The following is a 20,673-nucleotide window of genomic DNA, read 5'->3' as shown; positions in this document are numbered from 1 at the left end:
CCCTCTAAGATGACGGGATTGATTTCTTAGACTTGTTATATGTGAAACCTTGGATTTCTGAATCTGTGTTATTGAGATTGTCACCGGTACACTGCAGTTTAAAGATGCCAATATTCAGCCATGTATCCCTTTTAGCAAATTAAAAACACCACATGGACATGTGAACAGGAACTTCTTTTTATTCCTACAGGCAATTTAGAATTTTCAATTAACCTCAACATGCTTTTGGACTGTGGGAGGAAGCCAGAGAAAACCCCACATTCACAAGGAGAACATGCAAACTCCATGCAGAAAGGACCAGACTGGGACACAAACTGGGAATCTTCTCGGTGCAAGACGACAGAGCTAACCACTGAGCCACTGTGCAGTCCTGTTGCAGTAACTCTCACTGCAAATCAGTGCATATGGACCTGAAAAATAAATTGATTTCAAATCAAAACTATACCAAAATATACTGTACATCAGCTTTCAGCTACAGCCTCTTGGCACCCAGCCATCAACCTGCACACTAACTTTTGGGAAGCCACCCACAGGCCATGACTTACTTACTACTGGAAGCTTCCTTTGAAAATACTCCCACATGCAGTGAGGGATTTTGGCTATTTTTTGTCAGGGTGAGCTCAGACATGAATTGGCTCACGATTCAACGCATCACTTGATGTCTCCCCTACATCGTGCACTTGGCTCTAAAATCAAGCCTAACTCGATGCACCTAAAATTAATGATAAAGCTATTTCATGGTTGCTGACAATGAAGAGATATGCTGTGTAAAATATGGGAAACGTGAGATTCCCTTTACACCATTCTTCCAGACAAATGTTGTTACACAACTGAGCAGTTCACATAAATGTGACTTATTCAGTGAAGTTCTAATAGTTTTCATGTGGTAGATGAAGTTTTGACTAAAAACATCTGATAAAGATAGACAATTTAATGTGTGCGATATGGATTGTCTGCAGAGAATATCGCACGTGCATCAGATTGCGGTGTCCCTTTAAAAACAGTTTTGTGTTGAAACTGTTGTGTTGTTTTCTTCTTTACTTGCCTGCGATTCAGTTACAGTTGACCGGTCATATATTCTTCAGTACAAGCTGACAGATTCCTCCAGTAAAAAGACGAGACAATATTTAACAGAAAATGTTAATTGATGTATTAGCCACTTTGTGCAAATCACATTACAGACATTCATGTTATGCTGCCATAAAACAGTGACAGTGCTATCATCGTAAGAGCATTTCAAAAGGGAAATACCAGTGCTTATTCACATTTGGAACATTTGCAGTATATGTTTAAAAATCCGTTAAATAGGGATATTACATAAAAATCCTCTGTTTTCATTGTACAATATCAGAGCACACACTTGTACACTAAAGCAAAATTATTAACAATTTAGTGTTATAGCTAAAAGGAATGGGTACAACATGAATGTGATGACAGCTGCATTGGAATTGCATTTTAACTTCAACTTTTTAACTTTGTCTTTTTGTGTCAGAGTTAAAATACTGTTGCAGCTGCTGCCAGTTTACATGTTTCCGGATAAACTGACATTGATGGATGGCCAAATATTTTCTGTGTAATTGATGGAATTTAAAATTTAATAGCATCCTGAATGCCACAAATATACAGAGGGAAGAAAAAATAAGTGAACCCTCTGGATTTATCTTATTGGTATGTAAAACCAATATTGCAAGCCTAAGTTTTGCTAAAATCATTTGAAACTAGTTTGGTATGAACATGCAGCACTGTGTATATTGTAAAAACAGCAGTGCATACAAACACTAACTCTTTGTGAGAAGTTGGAATACAAATTTTGATTAATTTTCTCAACTTTTAGTGGTCAGTAATCAGTTATAATAGATTTATCGACAGCACCAATTAAGGACAATGGGCCTGTAGCTATATTAGACAATTAAAATGTAACATCAGCCACAAAAGCCACTGGTCTACAGGATCACTGTCAAAGTACATTTAGGCTCTTCTTGAATATGTGAGCAATGGCCATCAATCAATGCAGAAAATCAGATAATTTCAAAGGGTTCACGTATGTTTTCATGACACTATATAAACAAAGTGTCTATAATGATCAGTAGCCTCATTGAATCCAGGGTAACTTTGGAAAATCATGAGTAAATAAATGCTGAAAGTTGGTGACAAAACAGTCTGACCACAGAGTCTATCTGGTAACTGCTTTTCTAGTCACATGGTCTTCCTTTGCAAATGGGGTTTGCCCAGTTGTCTTGAAAATGTATACATTTACATTTTTTCTTACTCCTTTAGGATGTCATGCCAGTGTTGGCTTAAAACAGGTCAGGCTGCTTTGTCAAATGCGCTCTCCAATGTTGAGAATTTTTGAAACTCAAAACTACAAATGATCCTTTAGTATAAATATCAAAACTCTAGAAAACACATACTTTTTTGACAAAACACACTTTAAACTGTGCTTTTACATGCATCTCAAATATCACAACTCCCAGATATAATCATTGCTGATAAAGTGCAAAATCACAGCCTCCAACAGTAAACTCTATACTGCAGAATTAGTATTGCAGTATTAAAATGGCTTTTTAAATTATGCTTATTATCCATCTTTAAAAAACAAAACACTCTCACACAACCCTTTACAAGCTCCAATTACATAGCGTTCTGTAACACACATTTTGAATTGTGCCAAACGGTCGAAAAGCACTGATACTGGAATAGAGATAAATAGAGAGAAAAGCACTATGGGACTCCTTTGGGGCTTTTCAGCATGAAATACAGAGGTCAGGCAAGCATTGTAGGCGTATGCAGGTCATTTACATAAACATCCTAAAGGTGTCATGTCTGAGTTGTAGCTTGAAGCCAAACAAAAAAAGATAGAAAGTGCACTCTTTTTTTTTTTTTTTTTTTTTTTTTTTTACAAAGCAAGCATCAGTGATGAGCAGACATAAGTAAGGAACAGCACTGGTTCAGAGCTGCTCAGGCAAAAGTGTTTACTACATTCAAATCATCTTTTAAGCTCTCACTTCTCACTCAGTTTTCACCCTAACAGCAGCTCATTCAGTAGTTCAATACATATCTATTTTTATTTACCTTGTCTATATAACATCTATTTATACACTCCCTGTTACTGTACGTACATATTACAGTTGACTGCATGTGCTGATCTGTGTGGATCAAAGTAATGCACCATAAATGCTGTCTTCATCTCTTGTGAGTTAATATCCATTCTGAGGCAATCAAGGAAATTTAAGCAAAAATACTATTAGTTTAAAGTGTAAACTCCATACATGTGCGCAGAAACACAAACACGTTAAAGATATCTATTTCGCATGAAGTCAATCCATTATATGATATGTGGTGTTCATATTTCCTTCTTAGGCGACAGTAGACTCTTCTACATTACCAGTGTGGCTGGAGTGTTTCCTCTTCAAATCTCAACCCTTATTACCATAACCGTCGTCCAGTGTAGTTAATTGGAGCTGTGGGCATCTACAGGAGACAAAGAAGCAGTAAGGAAGCACAGTAACCTCCAGGTGAGTTGTCTAGTGATTGAGAGAGACTCATATACATAGAGTTTGTGTTTCTGCCATACTTACTGTACCCCCATTCATGACCAAAGCCATCTCAGTAGGTTGGTATACCTGGCCTCTGAAGGCGATGCCAGGACGGACACTCCCGTGGCTGCCGTGGTATGTTCCGCTTCGGAGAGCTAAAACACGCACAAGTTATAGGTTTTATTCAAGCTAGCAGGTTTGATATTGTTTACATTATTGCATAACTACATAAACTCATGCAGGTGTTTTAATTATAGCTGATTAGACCTGTAGAGATTTGTTTACATTTCATCATCTCTCCTGCCGTCTTTGCAGGTTTGGATGAATTTTATTACATTACGCTTAGTGGTGCATGGAGTTTTATGACCTCGCATAATAAAACTGTGAAGTGGGAGGAGCAGTCTTGGGACTGCCTTTCATTTTTCCTATAGACAATGGTAGGCAACTCACAGTTGGAGTGATTATACAGCGTGAACAAGTTCTGTTTGAATCCACAATTAAAAAGTAAATCAGAAATAGGGGTGCACCCGATCACAGAACTCACAGTACAAGGTCTAATTGCTGCGTCAACGGTTAACTATTTCTTTAAACATGCCCTGTTCTGTATCGAGATTTAGGGAATTATTCCTTGACACAGCAGAAGTATGTTTTCAGTGTCATTTGTTTGTCTGTTTGCCTCTCAGCAGGACTAAACAAAAACTACCTGGCCAAATTTCATGAAGCGGTGCATGGGTACACAAAGAACCCATTAAATCTTGGTGTGGATCTGAGTCACAGTCAACTGCAAGACAGGGACCTTCTAGTTATGGTAGCAGCAGTAAATCTGTTTCACACTATGTAGGTTAAACTCTACATGAATCATGAACACAACACTCCACAACACTGTGTCAGCATCTTAGAATGGTCTGTCTGTACCTCATCATCATTCAGCTATTTGGGAGAAAAAAGGCTATGGGTTATTTGTATTTCTTGAAACCAATCATAATCCTTATGGGCGGTGCTAAGCCCAGAATGCAGCACCAGTGTCCCTGTAAAATACTTGAAATGTTTTAATAGAACATGTGCATGCAGGGAGGTGAGCAATGTCATTGAAATGGCTAATTCTTTCATCTAAACAAGTAGTAAAACGGTATTTCATACTACAACAGTTAAAATTTGCAGTTAATCCACATTTCACATGCATTGTGAACTGTGGGAATCCATATAGATGAAGTCAAAGTTCAAGTTAACTGACCCTCAGTGAATTATCCCTTCATGAAGTTTAAAACACTGAGATGCACACTAACAGTGCCTTAGTCAACTTATTTTTACTTTTGGGCTCAATTTAATTAGTTAAACATCTTTTTTTTGCTCTCTCCCCTCTTTCCCTCCATGCATTTATATGCAACTGTTGCATGTCATTAAGTTTGTGCCTTCTGGCTCCCACAGTTTGTGCTTTTTATTCTCTGTCCATTCCTTCCATATTTGTTCTGCTTATATCGCTGGCTCCAGATCTGCATGTTTATGATCTGCAGGTACTGTTCCCACCAACCTGCTCAGTATCTATTGTTTGTTTTTGCTCAGTGTTTCTCACCCCCAAATGGTTGAGGCAGATGGCTGCTCCCCCTGAGTCTGGTTTTGTCTGAGATTTTTCCCTGCTGCTGTCACTAAGTGTTTGCTCAAAGGGGAATTTTTAGGTTTGTCTCTATAATTTTGCAAGCTCTCATCCTTATTGTGGGAACTGCCTTGAAATGACATGTTATGAACTGCAGCTACAAAATATTTTGACTTTACTCTGACTCGTGCACTGCAATAGTGGCCAAGGCTCATTGGTACTATTATACAGAGAGATGGCAGATGAAACTAAGTTGAAATAATTTTAATTCAAGGCCTCAATACAGTCGTTAGATTACAGTGGATAGTCTCATGTTTCTGCGTTTCTATTCATGGATGTATGAAGGTCAAATGGATACCGAACTTAAAGACACCACCAGCACATTTGAAGTGAAACTGCACACTTGAACTGATGAACTGATAAAGTTTTCTAGCTTTTTTACAAAAATAAACGTTGATGGATGAAAATTTTTATAATAGAGGGACCACTGGGAAAAAATAGCAGCTAGACTGAGTGACAGCTGTGTATGAAGCAACAATAATACATCATGATGGGAACATGAATGAGAAAAAAACTGCAGATTCTCCCACTTTGCGGCTTTGTTCCAAACACAGCCCCCACTCATCTTCAACCCGAGTGGTGGTCTAATCAGAGTAATTTAAAAAATCTGTTTGGCTACATCCGACATCACTCTAGTTCACTTCTCCTGACGTAATTCACACTCATTAGCTTCCTCTATAGAGAGCAGTAAATGAAGATTGTGAACACATATGAGTCATCGCTCATTTGTGTCATCAGTAGCAGGTGCAGTGTTACATAGTTGTTCGTTTTCACAACTATAAAATGTGGAGCGATGTATTGTGGGATTGTGAGAAAAAAGATCGGTCCCATAGTACACTGCTTTTTCCTTTCTTGTGGGTATACTGGAGAGCCATATACACTGAATACATTTTACACTTATACACAAAATGAAACAGCAGGGTTATATTGGCATCTGTCTCAGTAATCTCAGGTCCACAATATTCATCTAATGTTTGCTACTGAAGCCAATACAGAACTCCTCAAGGGTTGCATACAGCAAGAGTGCATTGTATTGGTTGCTGTATTGGTTGCTCGATGTAAAGCGCTTTTGCAGCTTTTGTCAACTTTTGGTTGTGTGGACTCAATCACAGCCGTAATGGCAGGACACTCTGGGACTCAAAAATTTGGGAAAAAAATGGATCTTGCCTAATAAAAATAGCTGTCACTGTTTTAATCACTTGAATGAATCAGTAGCTTCCTTGCAGAGGTGGAAACTCAAGCAAATGTTTGCATCTCCATCCCAGCCCTAAACTAGTGGCCAGACCATAACCCTTTGATGTGCAGTGTGGGTCAGGAGATACCCATTTTCCACTGGATTGGAGTCACTTTTGACCCATGTTGCACATCAAAGGGTTAATAGATGTTGTGTGTTTTCGACAGACTATAGTGGATACAGTTTAGGTTAGTTGACATGAGTAAGGTTCTCTACAGTCATATTAATACATTACTCACAAGCTCTCCTGCAAACATTTCAGACACAGGAAGATTGAAATGTATCTTTCATCATCCATTAAGGCAAGTAATAGAAGCTCTACCTATCTATCTGTGCTTTCAACCACAAAGTAAATCCTCTTGTGTCTTGCTTACACTGCGTTACATCCTCTGTGCATGACTCACTATTATATCAGCTTGACAGTGGACAACAAATAGCATCAGCATCCTGAAGCCTGTATGCTTTCTTTCTGCCACTGCCTTCACTTGAGTTTATCCTGGTTCATTGAGGTTTAGCTTCTCATTTGTGCATCTGGCGTCAAATAAATCTGGAGAGCAGTCAAAGTGAAATGACTCATTATTCTCCCCGTTGAAAATCCTGTTGGATAATCAGGCATTTCATGAGATTTAGTGAGATTTTTGATTCTTTCGAGTTGCTAAAAGTGAGCCACAGTTTCTCTAAATAACGCTATGGTGTTTATTGTGATGTGGTGTTACAGCAGTCATCCCTAGTGGGAAACTGGTCTGCAGTGACCATTTTAAAGTTAGTAATTTTTGGAGATTTTTTAGAATTTTCCAGTGTCAGTGTTTAGTCTCAGTTTGACTAAAAAAATTAAAAAATTAAATTTCTACTTTTGATGAATTTTGGTTAAGCTTGAGCTTTACAAACTTGAGAGAAGGTCATGTCACATATTTTAGCTTTAAAAATTATTATTATTATTATTATTATTATTATTATTATTATTATTATTATTATTATTATTATTATTATTATTATTATTATATCATTATTATTGAGTTTATTGTGAATTTTAATTTAAATTAATAGAATTTGATTTATTTCTCATTTTACTTAATAACCTTACTAACATATTTCATTTAATTTGTCGTTTTATTTATTCTTTATTTTTTGTCTAAGTTAACTTTAATTTGAAGTTTGATTGATTGAGACCTGAAACTGTTTAAATTCAGTAATAATATCATTTAAACATACAGAGCGTTCTTCTGCACTTGACGAACAAGGCCCCTGGTCACTGTTGAAGTCTTCTGTAAATAACATAATTCAGCTGACCAGAGCAAAAAGACATCAAGAAAACAGCTTTGATTGAGTGATGTGAAAGGTAGTTACATTTGTTGGAGAAAACAGACAGCATCCATTTTTGTTTTCAGTTGCTTAGCAACAGTGGTCTCATAACTTACTGTAAAACACTTAAATGCTAAACATGTTTTGTACTCAATCTAGCATGCTGAAAATATCACCTTATCATTTCCAGTTGACAGCAGCATTAGACCCAGGTTGAAATTGAATTTCCTTTTTAAATTACTCTTTATCTCTGTTATACAACCATGCACAGACACACTGACATCACATAGGCCTACTTGCACTGCGCTCCTCCATGGAAAAGGCCTGGTTTTCTGGGAAGGGTCGGTGAGAGTGTGCAGGAAGATCATCTCCAAAATGTGGAGGAGGAGAAGTGTTACTGGTGTCGAAGAAATCTTGAGTGTTGGTCTGCGGCGGTTTCCGGAGACACAGATGCATCTCTGGTATGGCGTGGAGCAGGAGCAGGATCCAGCCCTGAATGACCAAGGCCACAGCTAGCGCAGGCTCATCCAGCACTTTTGCATCTTTCTGTCCTCCTCCTCTTTTCCCCTTTCCCCTCAATGCTTGGCTGCCATAAAGGTAAAAGCCCAGCCAGGCCACCCATAGCAGTGCTGATGCCAGACTGGACAGAAAGAGCCAGACGGCGTTACACTTCCATCTCCGTTTTTCACTCTCTCCTTCTCTGTCTTCTTCGCCACTGCCTCCTCCGTCTGCTGCCAGCTCTCCTCCACAGAGAACCACCCCCAGAGAGAGACCCATGGCTATGAGGAGCAGCCCCAGAGTGTAGCTGCATGTCAGAGCGAAGTCTAAAGGTGGATATTCGCAGGCTGGGTGACCCTCCCTAACCACAGTCAGCAGGACCCATTCAGCGGAGATTATCCCTTGAACCAAGGCCAAGGCCAGACCGAGTGCTGCCAGGGTGCTGCCCGATGGGCTCAGCTTCCCAGCCACCAGCCTCCTCAGCCTCACGCCCTGCACCAGCAAGCTGGAGAAGCAGAGAGCAAAAAGGGGTCCCCAGAAGGCCCTGCGAACTACACAGAGCGCCTGGTTCTTCCCCACCAGGAAAGCCAGAGAGATGGTAAAAAGCCCAAGGAGTGTGCCCAGCAGCAGCAGCAGAGGCCCCAGACCGGAGCGCCTGGCAGGGTCAGAAATGGAGCGCAGCTTCACCAGCAGGAGCACAGCGAGGAACAGGGAGGTGACGCCACCGCTGCAGGCCACAGCCTCCAGAACAACACCCCACACTGACTCCAGGTCACACAGCACTCTGTAGGGGGGGTCCACATCCACACTGCATCCCCGAGGAGGAGAGGGGTGGGATGAGCCGTAGCCAATTAGTGTCAGGAGGCAGATGATGATAGGGCTGAGTGCCATCTTAGAGACAAAGAGGAACAAAGATGTAATGATGAAGACAGACAGGGAAAGAGTTAAAGGAGAGAGAGAGAGTGAGAGAGAGAGAGAGAGAGAGGGAGGGAGGGAGAAAAGTGAAGGTACAGACAGATAAACAACAAAAGTGATGTTATGGTGGGTGAAAAACCCAGGAGGAGGGAGGCAGGAATGTGAGTGTAGATGTAAATAACTGTATATTAGCTCCTACAGCATCCTCAAGATTCACAACACAGGAGAAACAGCGGTCAGTATCAGTTAAGATCCAATAAACCTGTTGTATGAGATGTTTCTCATCTTTCAGACACACACAAACACACGCTCACGCACCCACTGCACAGAACAGAACTGCTTTTAGCACTGGGCCATAGTTTCCATGGAAACGGGAAACAGCGTGGGCTGACTACATTGCATACTGGGCTTTTAAGAAGTCGAGTTCAATGCCCAAAATCACAGAAAAACACACGGGCATGCTCACACACACATACACACACTGTGTTTGTAGTTATTTGTGAGGACCCTTGCTGATATAAATCCATACTAGAGCACTGACATGAACCTAATTTTAATGTTTAGTCTAATGCAAAAAAATAAGAAGAAAAGAAACAAAAATTTAAACAGCAAACAAATGAGGCCAGAATGTCCTCACAAGGTCTAAAAAGCCAAAATATGTTACTCACCTCAGATTAATTGTTGACTTCAATTCTGGATTATTGATAGAGCAGAGACATCATATTTTTCCACGCATCAGTTGCGGCATCACTTCAGTTAAAGTGTGTATTTTTGTAATCCCAGTTAATGAAATCCTTGAGGCAGCAGAAACAAAACGGTTTCCATTTTGTCTTTGAAAATGTCGCTGGCTGCGCTCACAGCTCCCGCTGTTTCAAAGTACAAAATAATACACTTTGAAGGACTAATAATGCCCTGCTGATGCATTGACTTGTCCAGCTGCTCCAAGAAGAATCCACAATTATGATGCATGCCTTGATACTTCACACACCCACACAGTCAAATATATCTTCTGTCGCTTTCACTCTTCTCTCTCACTCTCTGCCTCTCTCCCCGTCCTCTTCTTTCTATTCATTCTGTCTGCATGTCTGTTTCTCTCTCTCCCCTGCTTCATGCTGAATCTGCGGAGGAGTCAACAGAGATGCAGTCCCAGCTTACTTCTGCTCACCCACACACAGGGAGTATGATTTGCTGATGCACCTGTCTAAGCAGGAAGAAGATAGGAAATAAGTACAGTTTATCAGCACGGCAGTTCACAGCCAGTCTGGTATTAGTCACCCGTTTGCACATCTCGCTGTTATTTCCTGCCTTCAGGCTCCCACGTCTTCCTCTTACCATTTACACAATTCTTCCTCACGGATATAGATTCAATGTTGATGGATAGATGAGACCAGTTTCTTCAGCGGTGAGATGTGTGCTGACGGTTGCAGAGTGTGAGGATGGGATTTGGAGGAATGAGGAGGGGCAGATGGTCAGTGTTTAAACACAGGTGAGCCTTGTGGCCATGTGACCGTCCTTGTAGAGAGTCTTACGTAATACCCTGGAAGACATGATTCAGCCATGTGGAGCTGGCATGAGGAATATCATGACACCCACTGTACCAGCTAATCGTGTCAGTTTGGATCAGCATGTGAGGAATTGGTGCTGACAGACTCCAGTGAGCTCAGATAGGAGAAGCCAAAGCTGGTTCGTGGTGCACGAATGAACTCGCAGACAAACAGATGTAAGTAAAGTGATGCACACCTGCTGCATCATTCAAGATAATCTAGATACGGCGTTGCATGCAAGCAGCAGCTATGACCGATTTGGCTGGTGATTATGGATGAATGAAGTGATAATGAATGAGGTTTTCCACACCAGAATCTCATCCTGAACTTTAGGAAACTGATTGGCTCTTTAAAGGAAATTCACTGTGTTGGTCAAAAGGAAGATGAAAATACTGGTACCACCCTCAACATTAAGATAGAGCCAGCAGTCGGTTAGCTTAGCATAAAGGCTGGAAACAAGAGGAAGGTCTGACTCTGTCCAAACTTTAAAAAAATCCACCTAATGAAATAAATACACCCATGAAATAATATACATAAAAATAAAGCTTGGTCATAGAGGTTCTAGGAAATCCTTCGATTAGTTTGGTTTTCATGTGTATTTTTGTAGGGTCATAGCTTTAACACTGAATTATTCGGGTTAATATTTAAAATTAATAATATATAAAGCAGTATTTTATTTATTTTTATTATTTTAGGGTTTTGATCCTTAACACTGAAGTTATTCTGGTAAATCCACATCATAAACAATGCTGTAGGGTCTTCACCCCAATGTTTAAACTTATTCAGTTCATTCCTTGTAGCAGTTATTTTTTCCTAGTGGAAAACACTTTGATGCAAATCTTCTGACTTTAAATGTTCTGTATAAATACCGGTGACTTTACTTGATTAATACAGTATGCTTTGTTTGTTTAATTGGTGTACAAAATCCAAAGAGTTCTTTCACAGGCAGTTATGTACCAGAGTGTTTCTTAGCGAGGACTAATTTCCTGGCAGATATTTCCCTCTGTTTCCAGTGTTTGCGCAAGTTTCTGGCTAAGCTTTTCTGGCAGTTTATGCACTAAAAATAAATTATTTATTTAAAAATAAAAATAATTTATAGCTATTGGCCCCATTTTTCACTTACTCCATCAGCTATCACAGACAGCCTTCACAGCTTCCAAAGACTTTTAATAGATCTGGATCTGAGCGCCCTCTGAATCCCCTCTGGATAGTAACTCAATATCCACTGGCCTCTCATAGATGTTACTCTCTGATGTCCTTGTCTGCCTTGCAACTAATACAGAGCATTACTTACAAGTCACTGATTTCACAAAGTTTGAGAAACCTCAGTTCTATGTGTAGTCTTTGTATCTGTGAGTTGTTTTCTTCTATTGTGTATATAGATGCTCTGGCAGAAACAAAAGAAGACAACAGGACAGAGAAGTGTGACTAACTCAGGATATCAGACCTAATCTGGGTAATCCAGTGGTTGCTATGGTCACAATCCAATAGGACCTTGTTAAATACGGCCCATCCCATAATCCCAGCTTTATCCCCCTTAAGGTATCTCCTAGCAACCATCCACAGAACCCACCCACACAGGGCACAAGATGTTCACGAAGATGCAGCAATGGACTGTGTGCTTTACTCAAGGGCTTCAGTTATGAAAGGGTTCATATATGGTGACAGTCTATTTTCCTTGTTTTCTGGTTGTTATCAACTTGGAGGTGAAAAGTAACATCTTCTGCCATCCAGCTCATCTAGCTCGTCTGTGTTGTGTAGCTCAAACTTTGCATAATCCTGCCCTTTCAATGCCCCCTGCTTGTGCCATGAGCCTCTGAGAAATAGTCAGGTTTGTGTATTTTTTAAAAGCTGCTTTGTTAACTCTAAAATGTCTCAGCTATAAGGTGAACACACTAAATTTACTGCTGTTGGTTGCAAGAGTGAACACAAGAGTCTTTGTGCGTTCCCATCATGCGAGGAACTGAAGACCAAGTGGATTGCTTTTATTTTTGAAGGCAATGTTACCTTAGCAATAGAAAAATGCATAGTGTTAGCATATTGTACAGCTAATGTGGCTAACTTACTTTACTGTTAGCTTTGCTCGTATGCCCTCAGGTCAGAGCTCTGTGGAAATTGTAATGTTGAGAGGCATTCAGAGATGGAGAAACCAATTTGAAACCACTAAACAAGAACTGCATGAGTTACTCTTTTCATGTCACCTGTTGTGCTTCAGTGTAACCTAAACACAAGCATTGTTTATATTTGTTTGCTTCCTCCTGCTCTCTGTGCTCACATATACTGCATTTCAGTTGAGCTGAATTTCCAATGAATATGGTCTCAGTTACATATTTTTCTGTTTCTGTTGTCAGACAGCAGAATGAGTATGAAATAGTAACTGAAACAAAGCCTGTTAAGACTGCATGTCCACTGGCAGTCACTCCAGAGCCATTTTTAACCTGTGTTTCTGTGCCAAAAAATACTGATTTTATGACCACAATTTTATCAGACAAATTCACCAAAGACATGTATGAATTTGCTGATATTTTAATTTAAAATAATCACATATTTGTTAGAAACGCTACAAAGTCCTGGTCTCACACATTCATTCACATGTGTGTCAGCTTTTGTGTGGTCTATTGTGCTTGAAGCTGTCAATCCAAGGCATAAAGAGAGCCTTCTTCCTGAAGGTTTGGACAGCAGCAGCTCAGCTCTATTTAAGGCTGCAGTCACTGAGACAGCCTGTTAAGAACAGTACTGAAACTAGGGATTATACAATACAGTGGTGGATTTGTCACTGAAGTCATGCCATTGTGCAGGTGGTCTTTTTGGGGTGATTTGACAGTCCTTTTTCAACTGGAAACATTGTATAAAACATTGTACATATCAAATAGGCTGCTACCTCACAGCCTGTTGGCTTTATCTGCAGTCTAGTTAGAAGAGAACCACGTGAAACTCTAGTCTGAGGTTAAATTAGATGAGTCATTGCACAGTTTGGTCTTCAGCCAAGCAGACGACTACCATGGAGAGGATCAGCGCTTGATCTGACAGATTTGGCAGAACATTGTTTTGTTGAGCACTTGCTGTTCTTTTTTTTTTTTCTCACAATGAGGATGAGTTGAATGGGGGACTAAAGCCCAGATCATACTGCAGGGTGCGCATAGACAGTGAACTTTGCATACATATGACAATTATAAATACGCATACACAGAAACATCACGCATGTGCAGCTGTATTATAAGTAAAGGAAGGACTCAGACATGCAGGAACAGGTTTATTTAATGTAAAATACAAGCTTACAGGGAAGTAACTCGAAAAACAGAAATAAACTTGTATTAGATGGCAAGAACAGCTGCCACAAGCAACCAAAATTATTTGACAATTAAGTAGGCCAAGATAGCAGCCACATATGTATGTACAGCGGGGTGTGGAAATCAGATGACTGGAACTGAGAGGTAAATCTGAGGACATCTGGTGGCAACACAGAGCTAGGAACTAGTATACATTTTGGGGACCTGTTGATAGATAGGACAAGAACGTCTTTGTTTATTGTGCACAGGATGTGGAGTACATCATGACAAACACAAGGTGCATGAAACAAATGTCCACTTTGATTTTCCGGCAGATGAGCCTGATTTCCACATTCACATGTCCGTGCACACTGTCGCAGAAAAGCCACCAACTGGCCTTAAGCTCATCACCACCATTTTATAATTTCTTACTATAGATTACACTTTTAACTAAATTACATGACAGAAAAATTTAAAGGCCTCTTTCATAATAGGACGGCAGCATTTCACAACTGGCATTTTCCACAGCAGCATTGTGGTTTGCCAGAACAGAAAAAATCATGGGTGTAACTAGTACTGTTAATGACGGCTCATCCCATTTAAGCATGCCAGTAAACCAAACCAGTTAGCCAACATGTTCAACACCGGGAATGCAGCCACCGTTAACATTAAAAATCACACTGCTGTACAGTCTTTCATCAAGGACTGAAGTGACCAAAAGTATTCTTTCGGACTTTTTTTTTAAGCATCTCTGATTTATTTTGTATCATTTCATTTAGTATCAAGTTTTATTCTGCAGCTGTAGCACTAGAAATTAATATCTTAATGTAAATTTAAATAAAATGTAGACTGGCAAGCAATTTGCCTATCTAAACCACATAGTGACTATACAGTGGCCTATGTTTAGGTAACATTTTGGTCCAATTTAGTCATAAATCATCATAGATCATCATTCCATGGTACAAGCAGACATATGGACAGTAAATGAAGTAACTTAAGGTCATGGCATTGTTTTGTCTCTGTAATAAACACCAATAGACTAATCAGTTGTCTAAACTTTGTTGTGTTAACTGCAGTACCAGCAGTGTGAAACTGACCAGGCAGCAAAGCAGGACCAAACACAGAAACAGAGTTAAGGATTTTCTGCATCTCCAACTGACTACATTGATTATAAGTAGTATTGTACATTCTCTTTTTTTATTCCTAAAGGCTGGAATATTGCACAAAACATTTCGAATAATGGCCTTGAAATTATGATTTTGTTCATGTTTAAATATTTTTCTGCATATTAATATGACAAATACAGGGAACTTCTGTAAAAACATTCAATATATCATGAACATAAATTAAATATATGTCATATCATCCTACTTTGTTAAATGTATCACTGAGGTGTATCATACAGAGACAACATCACTCCGACCAAGATTTAATCATGATAGGTACATTCCTCACATTTTTACATAAATGTTTTCCATCTTGATTGCACATGTTAATCATCAGGTAGAGGACAAGAAAGAAGCTCTTATGTAATGTCGCTTTGCGTAAATACACTGCAGAGTAGTGTAGGTAAAACATGTAGTTTACACAAGCGTGTACAGGGTTCAAGGTGACGTCTGTTTGCACAGGGAGGTTTTAGCTCTTGTGTTTTGTCACAGTGGGATTTTCTATCTTTTGTTGTAACTGCTGGAGAGTTTCTACTGCGATGCTGTTTCACATGCGTTTATAGATGTGAATGACGTTGTGACAGGAAGAGCAGGAATGCTCCACATCCTTGCAGGATTCCACGCAGAAGGGGATCCAACAGCAAGGCCAGCACCTGAATAAAGTCAAAATAGTAACTTATCTTGTAAACATCAGTGTGAACTGTGTGAGTCGTCTTAATCCGGCTCAGTTTCTACATTAAGTTCCTAGTAGTAGATAACTGAACCTGAATGACCAGTTTGTCTAATGAGCTGTTTGCTGAACTTAAGAAAACAAAAATCTTTAGTGAATTTTACATCACTTTTTTTAACTGCAAGTTTCTGAGTAATTTACTGTTATTTTTTATTTATTTATTTATGTATTTATTTATTTATTTATTTTTGCAGATTTTTACGGTTTTGTTACATTGCAGATGATGTCTAGTAAACTAACAGGAAAATGTTATTAATTTGGTGTTGAACTTAGAAATCAGGCTAAAACTGTAGATAATGTACAAATTAAAAGTCAGAATTTTTACAAATAGTTATGCATTTATGATCAACATTTGACTAAATCGGCAAAAATAATATTACTATTTTACAGTTATGGGGGGGTATATTGAGTACTGTAACTTGGGGAGAAAAACATTGAACTGTTTTAACTGATTTTTCATGTTTTGTTAAATTACAGTAAATATCAAGGAAAATATAAAAAAAATAAAGTTAATTAATTAAAAATCAATTTACATATTCACCCTAACGTAAACAGGCCTACCTCATACATAATGTCCATAATAATGTCCAATTCAGTACCTTACAATGCATGACCATAAAATAATTCAGTTTTACTCTATTTAAATCAGCTAAAAATATTGTTATTTTGCAAATAGATGCTGCAACTTTGTAATTTTTACCATTTTAAAATCTTAACAGCATTCCACAGTTTTTTAATGTGTTTTTTTTTTCTGACACCCTTGCTCCCAAATTTGTTTGTTTGTTTGTTTTTTACACTTTAGACTTAATTCAAAGACAGTATTGCTTGGTGTGTACTGAGATACTGACAGAATTCCCCGCCAATCTCCATTGTGATTTTACTATTATCTAAAGAAACTGTATTTTTTTGTTCAAATCAGAAAAAGAGTCTGCTATTATCAAGTGTCGTTACAAACCTTATTAAAGTCATCCAGTAAACTCTCAACAGTGCATTCATCTAACTTATCTCAATCATATTCCATCCTTTCAAGATACAAAAAAAAATAAAAAATCAGGCTATTTATCATATTTACATTATGTTACTTAGATATTAATTTAATCCACCAAAGTAGTCTGTGATGTTTAGCAGTGTCAGCATAGTTTATACAGCCATGTGTATTCTGATGTTTCCACTCACAGGAAGACTCCCAGGACGCCACAGATCACCCAAGTGAGCATCCCGTTTTTGTGCTGCGTTGTCGTCATGACGGATTTTTTGCAGTGAGGACACATCATTTGTCCAGGAACATCAGTTGGCAGCTGCTGCACCACAACCACCGAGTTCGCTGTGAGCACAACAGAACACGGCCACTGAAACTGATGCTCTGCGACTTACAGTTTGTGCTACATTTTTTTAAAAAATCCATTAGAGACAGTTGTAGAAAGGCGCTCACCAGGCTGTACAATCTGAGGTTGCTGTGGGCTGTACTGGTAAGTCCCCACTAGATGTACAAAAGAGACACTTAACTTGAAAAAATTTTTTATTTAACTCAGGCTGACCAAGAGCGCCTGTCACATAGACTTAAGTCACAGGAACAACTAAAGAAATAAGAGATGCAGTGCAGTAAAGATGTACACAGGTGACAGCCCCTGATTTCTTACCAGCATGGACGGGGGGCTGGACAACGGGCTGAGGCTGGTAAGCCAAAGGGGGGCCAGGGTACGGCGGTGCTGGCATTGCCATCGCAGGTGGCTGATCCTTCTCCATGATATCTGTCTATAGGAGCTGCTGATAAAAATGAAAAAGAAGCTATATTAAAGCTTTAGAATTCCAAAAAAGGTATAAACTCTGAATCAAGGAAAGTAGACTAGTGGATTTGGGTCCATACTGAAGCCTGGAATTTCTTCATTGGACCGATTAAAAAATCGTGTTGATCAAGTTGGAGCATTTTTAAGCAGTGATGGCCAGCCACTACAAGGCAATGTACATTCATGCAAGCAAGCACGTTTGGTGGCATTCCATCGTTTCATCCTGAATGAGCCACTTGACTAGTGTGAAACTAGAAACACCTGAGTTTCTGTCTGTGATGACTGTCAGTGAGAAATACATCCCAACTGTGTGTGTGTGTTTAAAGCAGTTCAAAACCAAATCTACACACACAAGCAAGCATTTACAAACTGAGAAATGCTGCAGGTTGTACGCAACAGTGAGAAGTTGTTTGAGAGGGAAATGTGAAGCAAATTTTGTAAATGTTGGCTCAGTTTCATCAAGTATTCTGATACGTCGTGACAGTGAGCCAGAATGCTTCATTCTGCAGCACTGAAACTGGTTCATCTACACAATGAAGGGCACCTTCTTTTACTCTTATCAGATACATGGATGCTTCTATGAAAAAGTGGTTTCTGATGTAGTGAACTGCTTTAGTCATGATGCCATGGTTTGGTTGCTACAATTCTCTGCAGCTAGTGAAGCTTCATTGAATGTAGCGTAACTGTTAGCATAGCTTCACTCCACCTTCCAAGTGGCTGGCCCAACACTGGTAATTGGTAAAAGGCTAAAGCTGTAATACTTCCAGTAATGTGTGATTGTGTGCCTCCAGTGTTATCTGCAATCAAATCTCATAGCTAAAAGGTTTGAGGAAAAAACACTAAATCCATAGTTGACTCACTAGCTTTTGAGCGCTTTCAACCACACCTCGTAATCTTCATTAAGTGTAAACTTTGTTGACTTTTCATGTCCCTCAAAACTTTGGTTATTCATTTTTTTTTCCAAGAACAAGAATGAACATTCATGCTGAATCAGATTGTTAAAACATTTTAAGCATCCGCGATGAATTATTAGTACTATTAGTTCTTTATGTTGCATTTTACTGTCAAATCAGCAAATCTGTGCCCTAAAAGTAATTGGTTTGTGTTTTATTTTTGTGCAGCGCATGTCACGTGTGCAGTGTGTAACCAGCAAAGGACTTTTCTTCATTTGCATGTATTTTCTCTTGCTGCACACATTGACAATCTTGGCACCAAACAAATGAAAGAACGTTCTTTCATTTGTTTGGTGCAATGAACATCAAAATAAACACCGTGGAGGTGAAATGGCAGATCTCATTCAACCTGTCCACCTGAATCCTCTTTGCTTTGAAACACTGCTGCATTTAGAATCAGTTTTTGTTTAAACCTCTTCTCATGACTGATGATTCAGATTGTTATGATGTTACAAAGATTCTAAAATTATCCCAAATATCAACATCTATTTCATATATACAAGTCCGGGCCTGTTTGGAATTGCACACAGCAACAACACACAAATTCCAGGATTAGGTGAGGTCTGCCGTTGCTGTTTCACAAAGTGCAACACATTTCCTCCTTCAGGCTTTTTATGACTATAGAGAACAAAGTTTTGAGTGAAATAACTTGATTAAGTCAGTACTTGTTAAATGACTCTTGACAATACACCCAACTATCGATAGGAAATAAAAGATTTCTGCACCTCTAATAAATCCGTGACTTTTTCTCAGAGCTCAGTTCACTTGTCTTTGCTATTTTCTGTGTTTACTCTTAATTAAGCTAATACATAGTCAGTATATTAAGTGTAAACTAAATAAATATTCTGACTCAGAAAATAAACGCCAGCAAGATTACACTCATCTGCCTAATACATAAATACAGAAAAAGTGGCAGACTATTTACCTTTAAATACCAACAAACTGCAAGAAAAAAGACAAAATGCTGCTTACCTTTACAGGAAGGTGTGACGGCCTTATACTGCTTCTTCCTCTGTTGTTTGAGCTCAACTGAAACAAGACAAGAAGACAAACATTGCAGCGATATTTCAGAGAGAAGGTGGAGCAACACTGTGAATGAGCTGTAGGTGCGTATTTGTCAAGTGAACTTGTCATTTTCCTATGACCACACAGTTTGCCCAACCTTGTGCACATTTTCCATTCAATAACTTTTAGAGGAGGTGCTCATCAGGAATGTGTCACACGGTCGTATTACATGTAGTAAAATAATGAAACCAGCTGGACGGGGCTCCAGCCACTCTGCAACCCCCAACAGGATAAAGCGGTGTTTAGATGATACTGGATGGATGAGGCATAATTAAACATAGCAACCACCACGGGGTTGAAAACTTAAGAGGGGGAAACTACACAGCTACCAAAATAAAGGTTCATCACAAGTAAATAAAATCAGTCATCGCTGAAGCGTTCTCACTATTCTGGTTATCGATCATCATCATCAAATAGAATAAATAATTGAATAAATGGATTTTAAATCTGTGAAACTGAAGACGTTTCTGGGCTGTCTTGTTTTTATTTACTGTGGCTCATTTCTCACTGTAGTCTGAAGCCCTGCGCCTCTGTGTGGTTAGAAGCAGAGAGAACTCAAAGTATGACACGGTTAAATGCCATAAACCACACAAAAATAGTTAAATTTGAATTTTCTTGGTTTTTAATTTTGCAAACATTGAGAATGCCTCGAGTCAGCACGTGTGACATTTTTCTAAGGGCTACCAGTTGTTACTAATACTGGGAAAAAAAGGCAACACAACATACTATAAATGTTTGTCTTTTTACAATTTTAATTTGCTTCCATATTGTTATCTGCCATGTGTATACACAGCCTGCAGTTCAACCGAGTCACAGTCGCATCACTAATGGCTTCATGGTTTCATTTTTTATTTTTATTTTTAACAGAATCTGGTTTATTTTTGGCAAATTTCTAAATGAGAAATGTAGAATTAAGTGACTGATGAAACATTACAATTTTACGCTCAGATTTGGTTAAGTTTTTCCAATGGAACTAGATATCACAGCTGATTAGTTGAAAGACTATCAGAAAGTTAAAAA

At 38.9% G+C, this 20,673-nt stretch overlaps 2 protein-coding genes across 4 annotated transcripts; both read right to left on the bottom strand.

Annotated features, from left to right (window-relative positions):
• Positions 1–161: 161 nt before the first annotated feature.
• gprc5bb (G protein-coupled receptor, class C, group 5, member Bb) lies at positions 162–10,588 on the bottom strand. 2 transcript variants are annotated; one of them, XM_055009606.1, is made up of 5 exons: positions 10,472–10,560; positions 9,808–10,340; positions 8,023–9,115; positions 3,579–3,691; positions 162–3,471 (listed from the first exon to the last, which is right to left on the bottom strand). In XM_055009606.1, exons 3-5 carry the CDS (start codon positions 9,113–9,115, stop codon positions 3,427–3,429), a joined length of 1,251 nt encoding a protein of 416 aa, XP_054865581.1. In that variant the 5' UTR covers positions 9,808–10,340; positions 10,472–10,560; the 3' UTR covers positions 162–3,426. The 2 variants fall into 2 exon arrangements, with proteins under 2 accessions (XP_054865581.1, XP_023131077.2); XM_023275309.3 differs by having other exon boundaries at positions 3,624–3,691; positions 9,808–10,588.
• A 3,335-nt stretch (positions 10,589–13,923) lies between these two features.
• On the bottom strand, positions 13,924–19,698 carry LOC111571873 (LITAF domain-containing protein-like). 2 transcript variants are annotated; one of them, XM_023275260.3, is made up of 5 exons: positions 19,561–19,698; positions 17,489–17,615; positions 17,281–17,328; positions 17,025–17,172; positions 13,924–15,771 (listed from the first exon to the last, which is right to left on the bottom strand). In XM_023275260.3, exons 2-5 carry the CDS (start codon positions 17,592–17,594, stop codon positions 15,666–15,668), a joined length of 408 nt encoding a protein of 135 aa, XP_023131028.2. In that variant the 5' UTR covers positions 17,595–17,615; positions 19,561–19,698; the 3' UTR covers positions 13,924–15,665. The 2 variants fall into 2 exon arrangements, with proteins under 2 accessions (XP_023131028.2, XP_023131029.2); XM_023275261.3 differs by having other exon boundaries at positions 17,489–17,612; positions 19,561–19,690.
• Between the last annotated feature and the right edge of the window lie 975 nt (positions 19,699–20,673).

This window comes from Amphiprion ocellaris, chromosome 4 (genome assembly GCF_022539595.1).
Source record: "Amphiprion ocellaris isolate individual 3 ecotype Okinawa chromosome 4, ASM2253959v1, whole genome shotgun sequence".
NCBI lineage: Eukaryota > Metazoa > Chordata > Actinopteri > Pomacentridae > Amphiprion > Amphiprion ocellaris.
The sequence above is the reverse complement of the archived record's forward strand: the minus strand, read 5'-3'. Positions and strand labels throughout refer to the sequence as shown.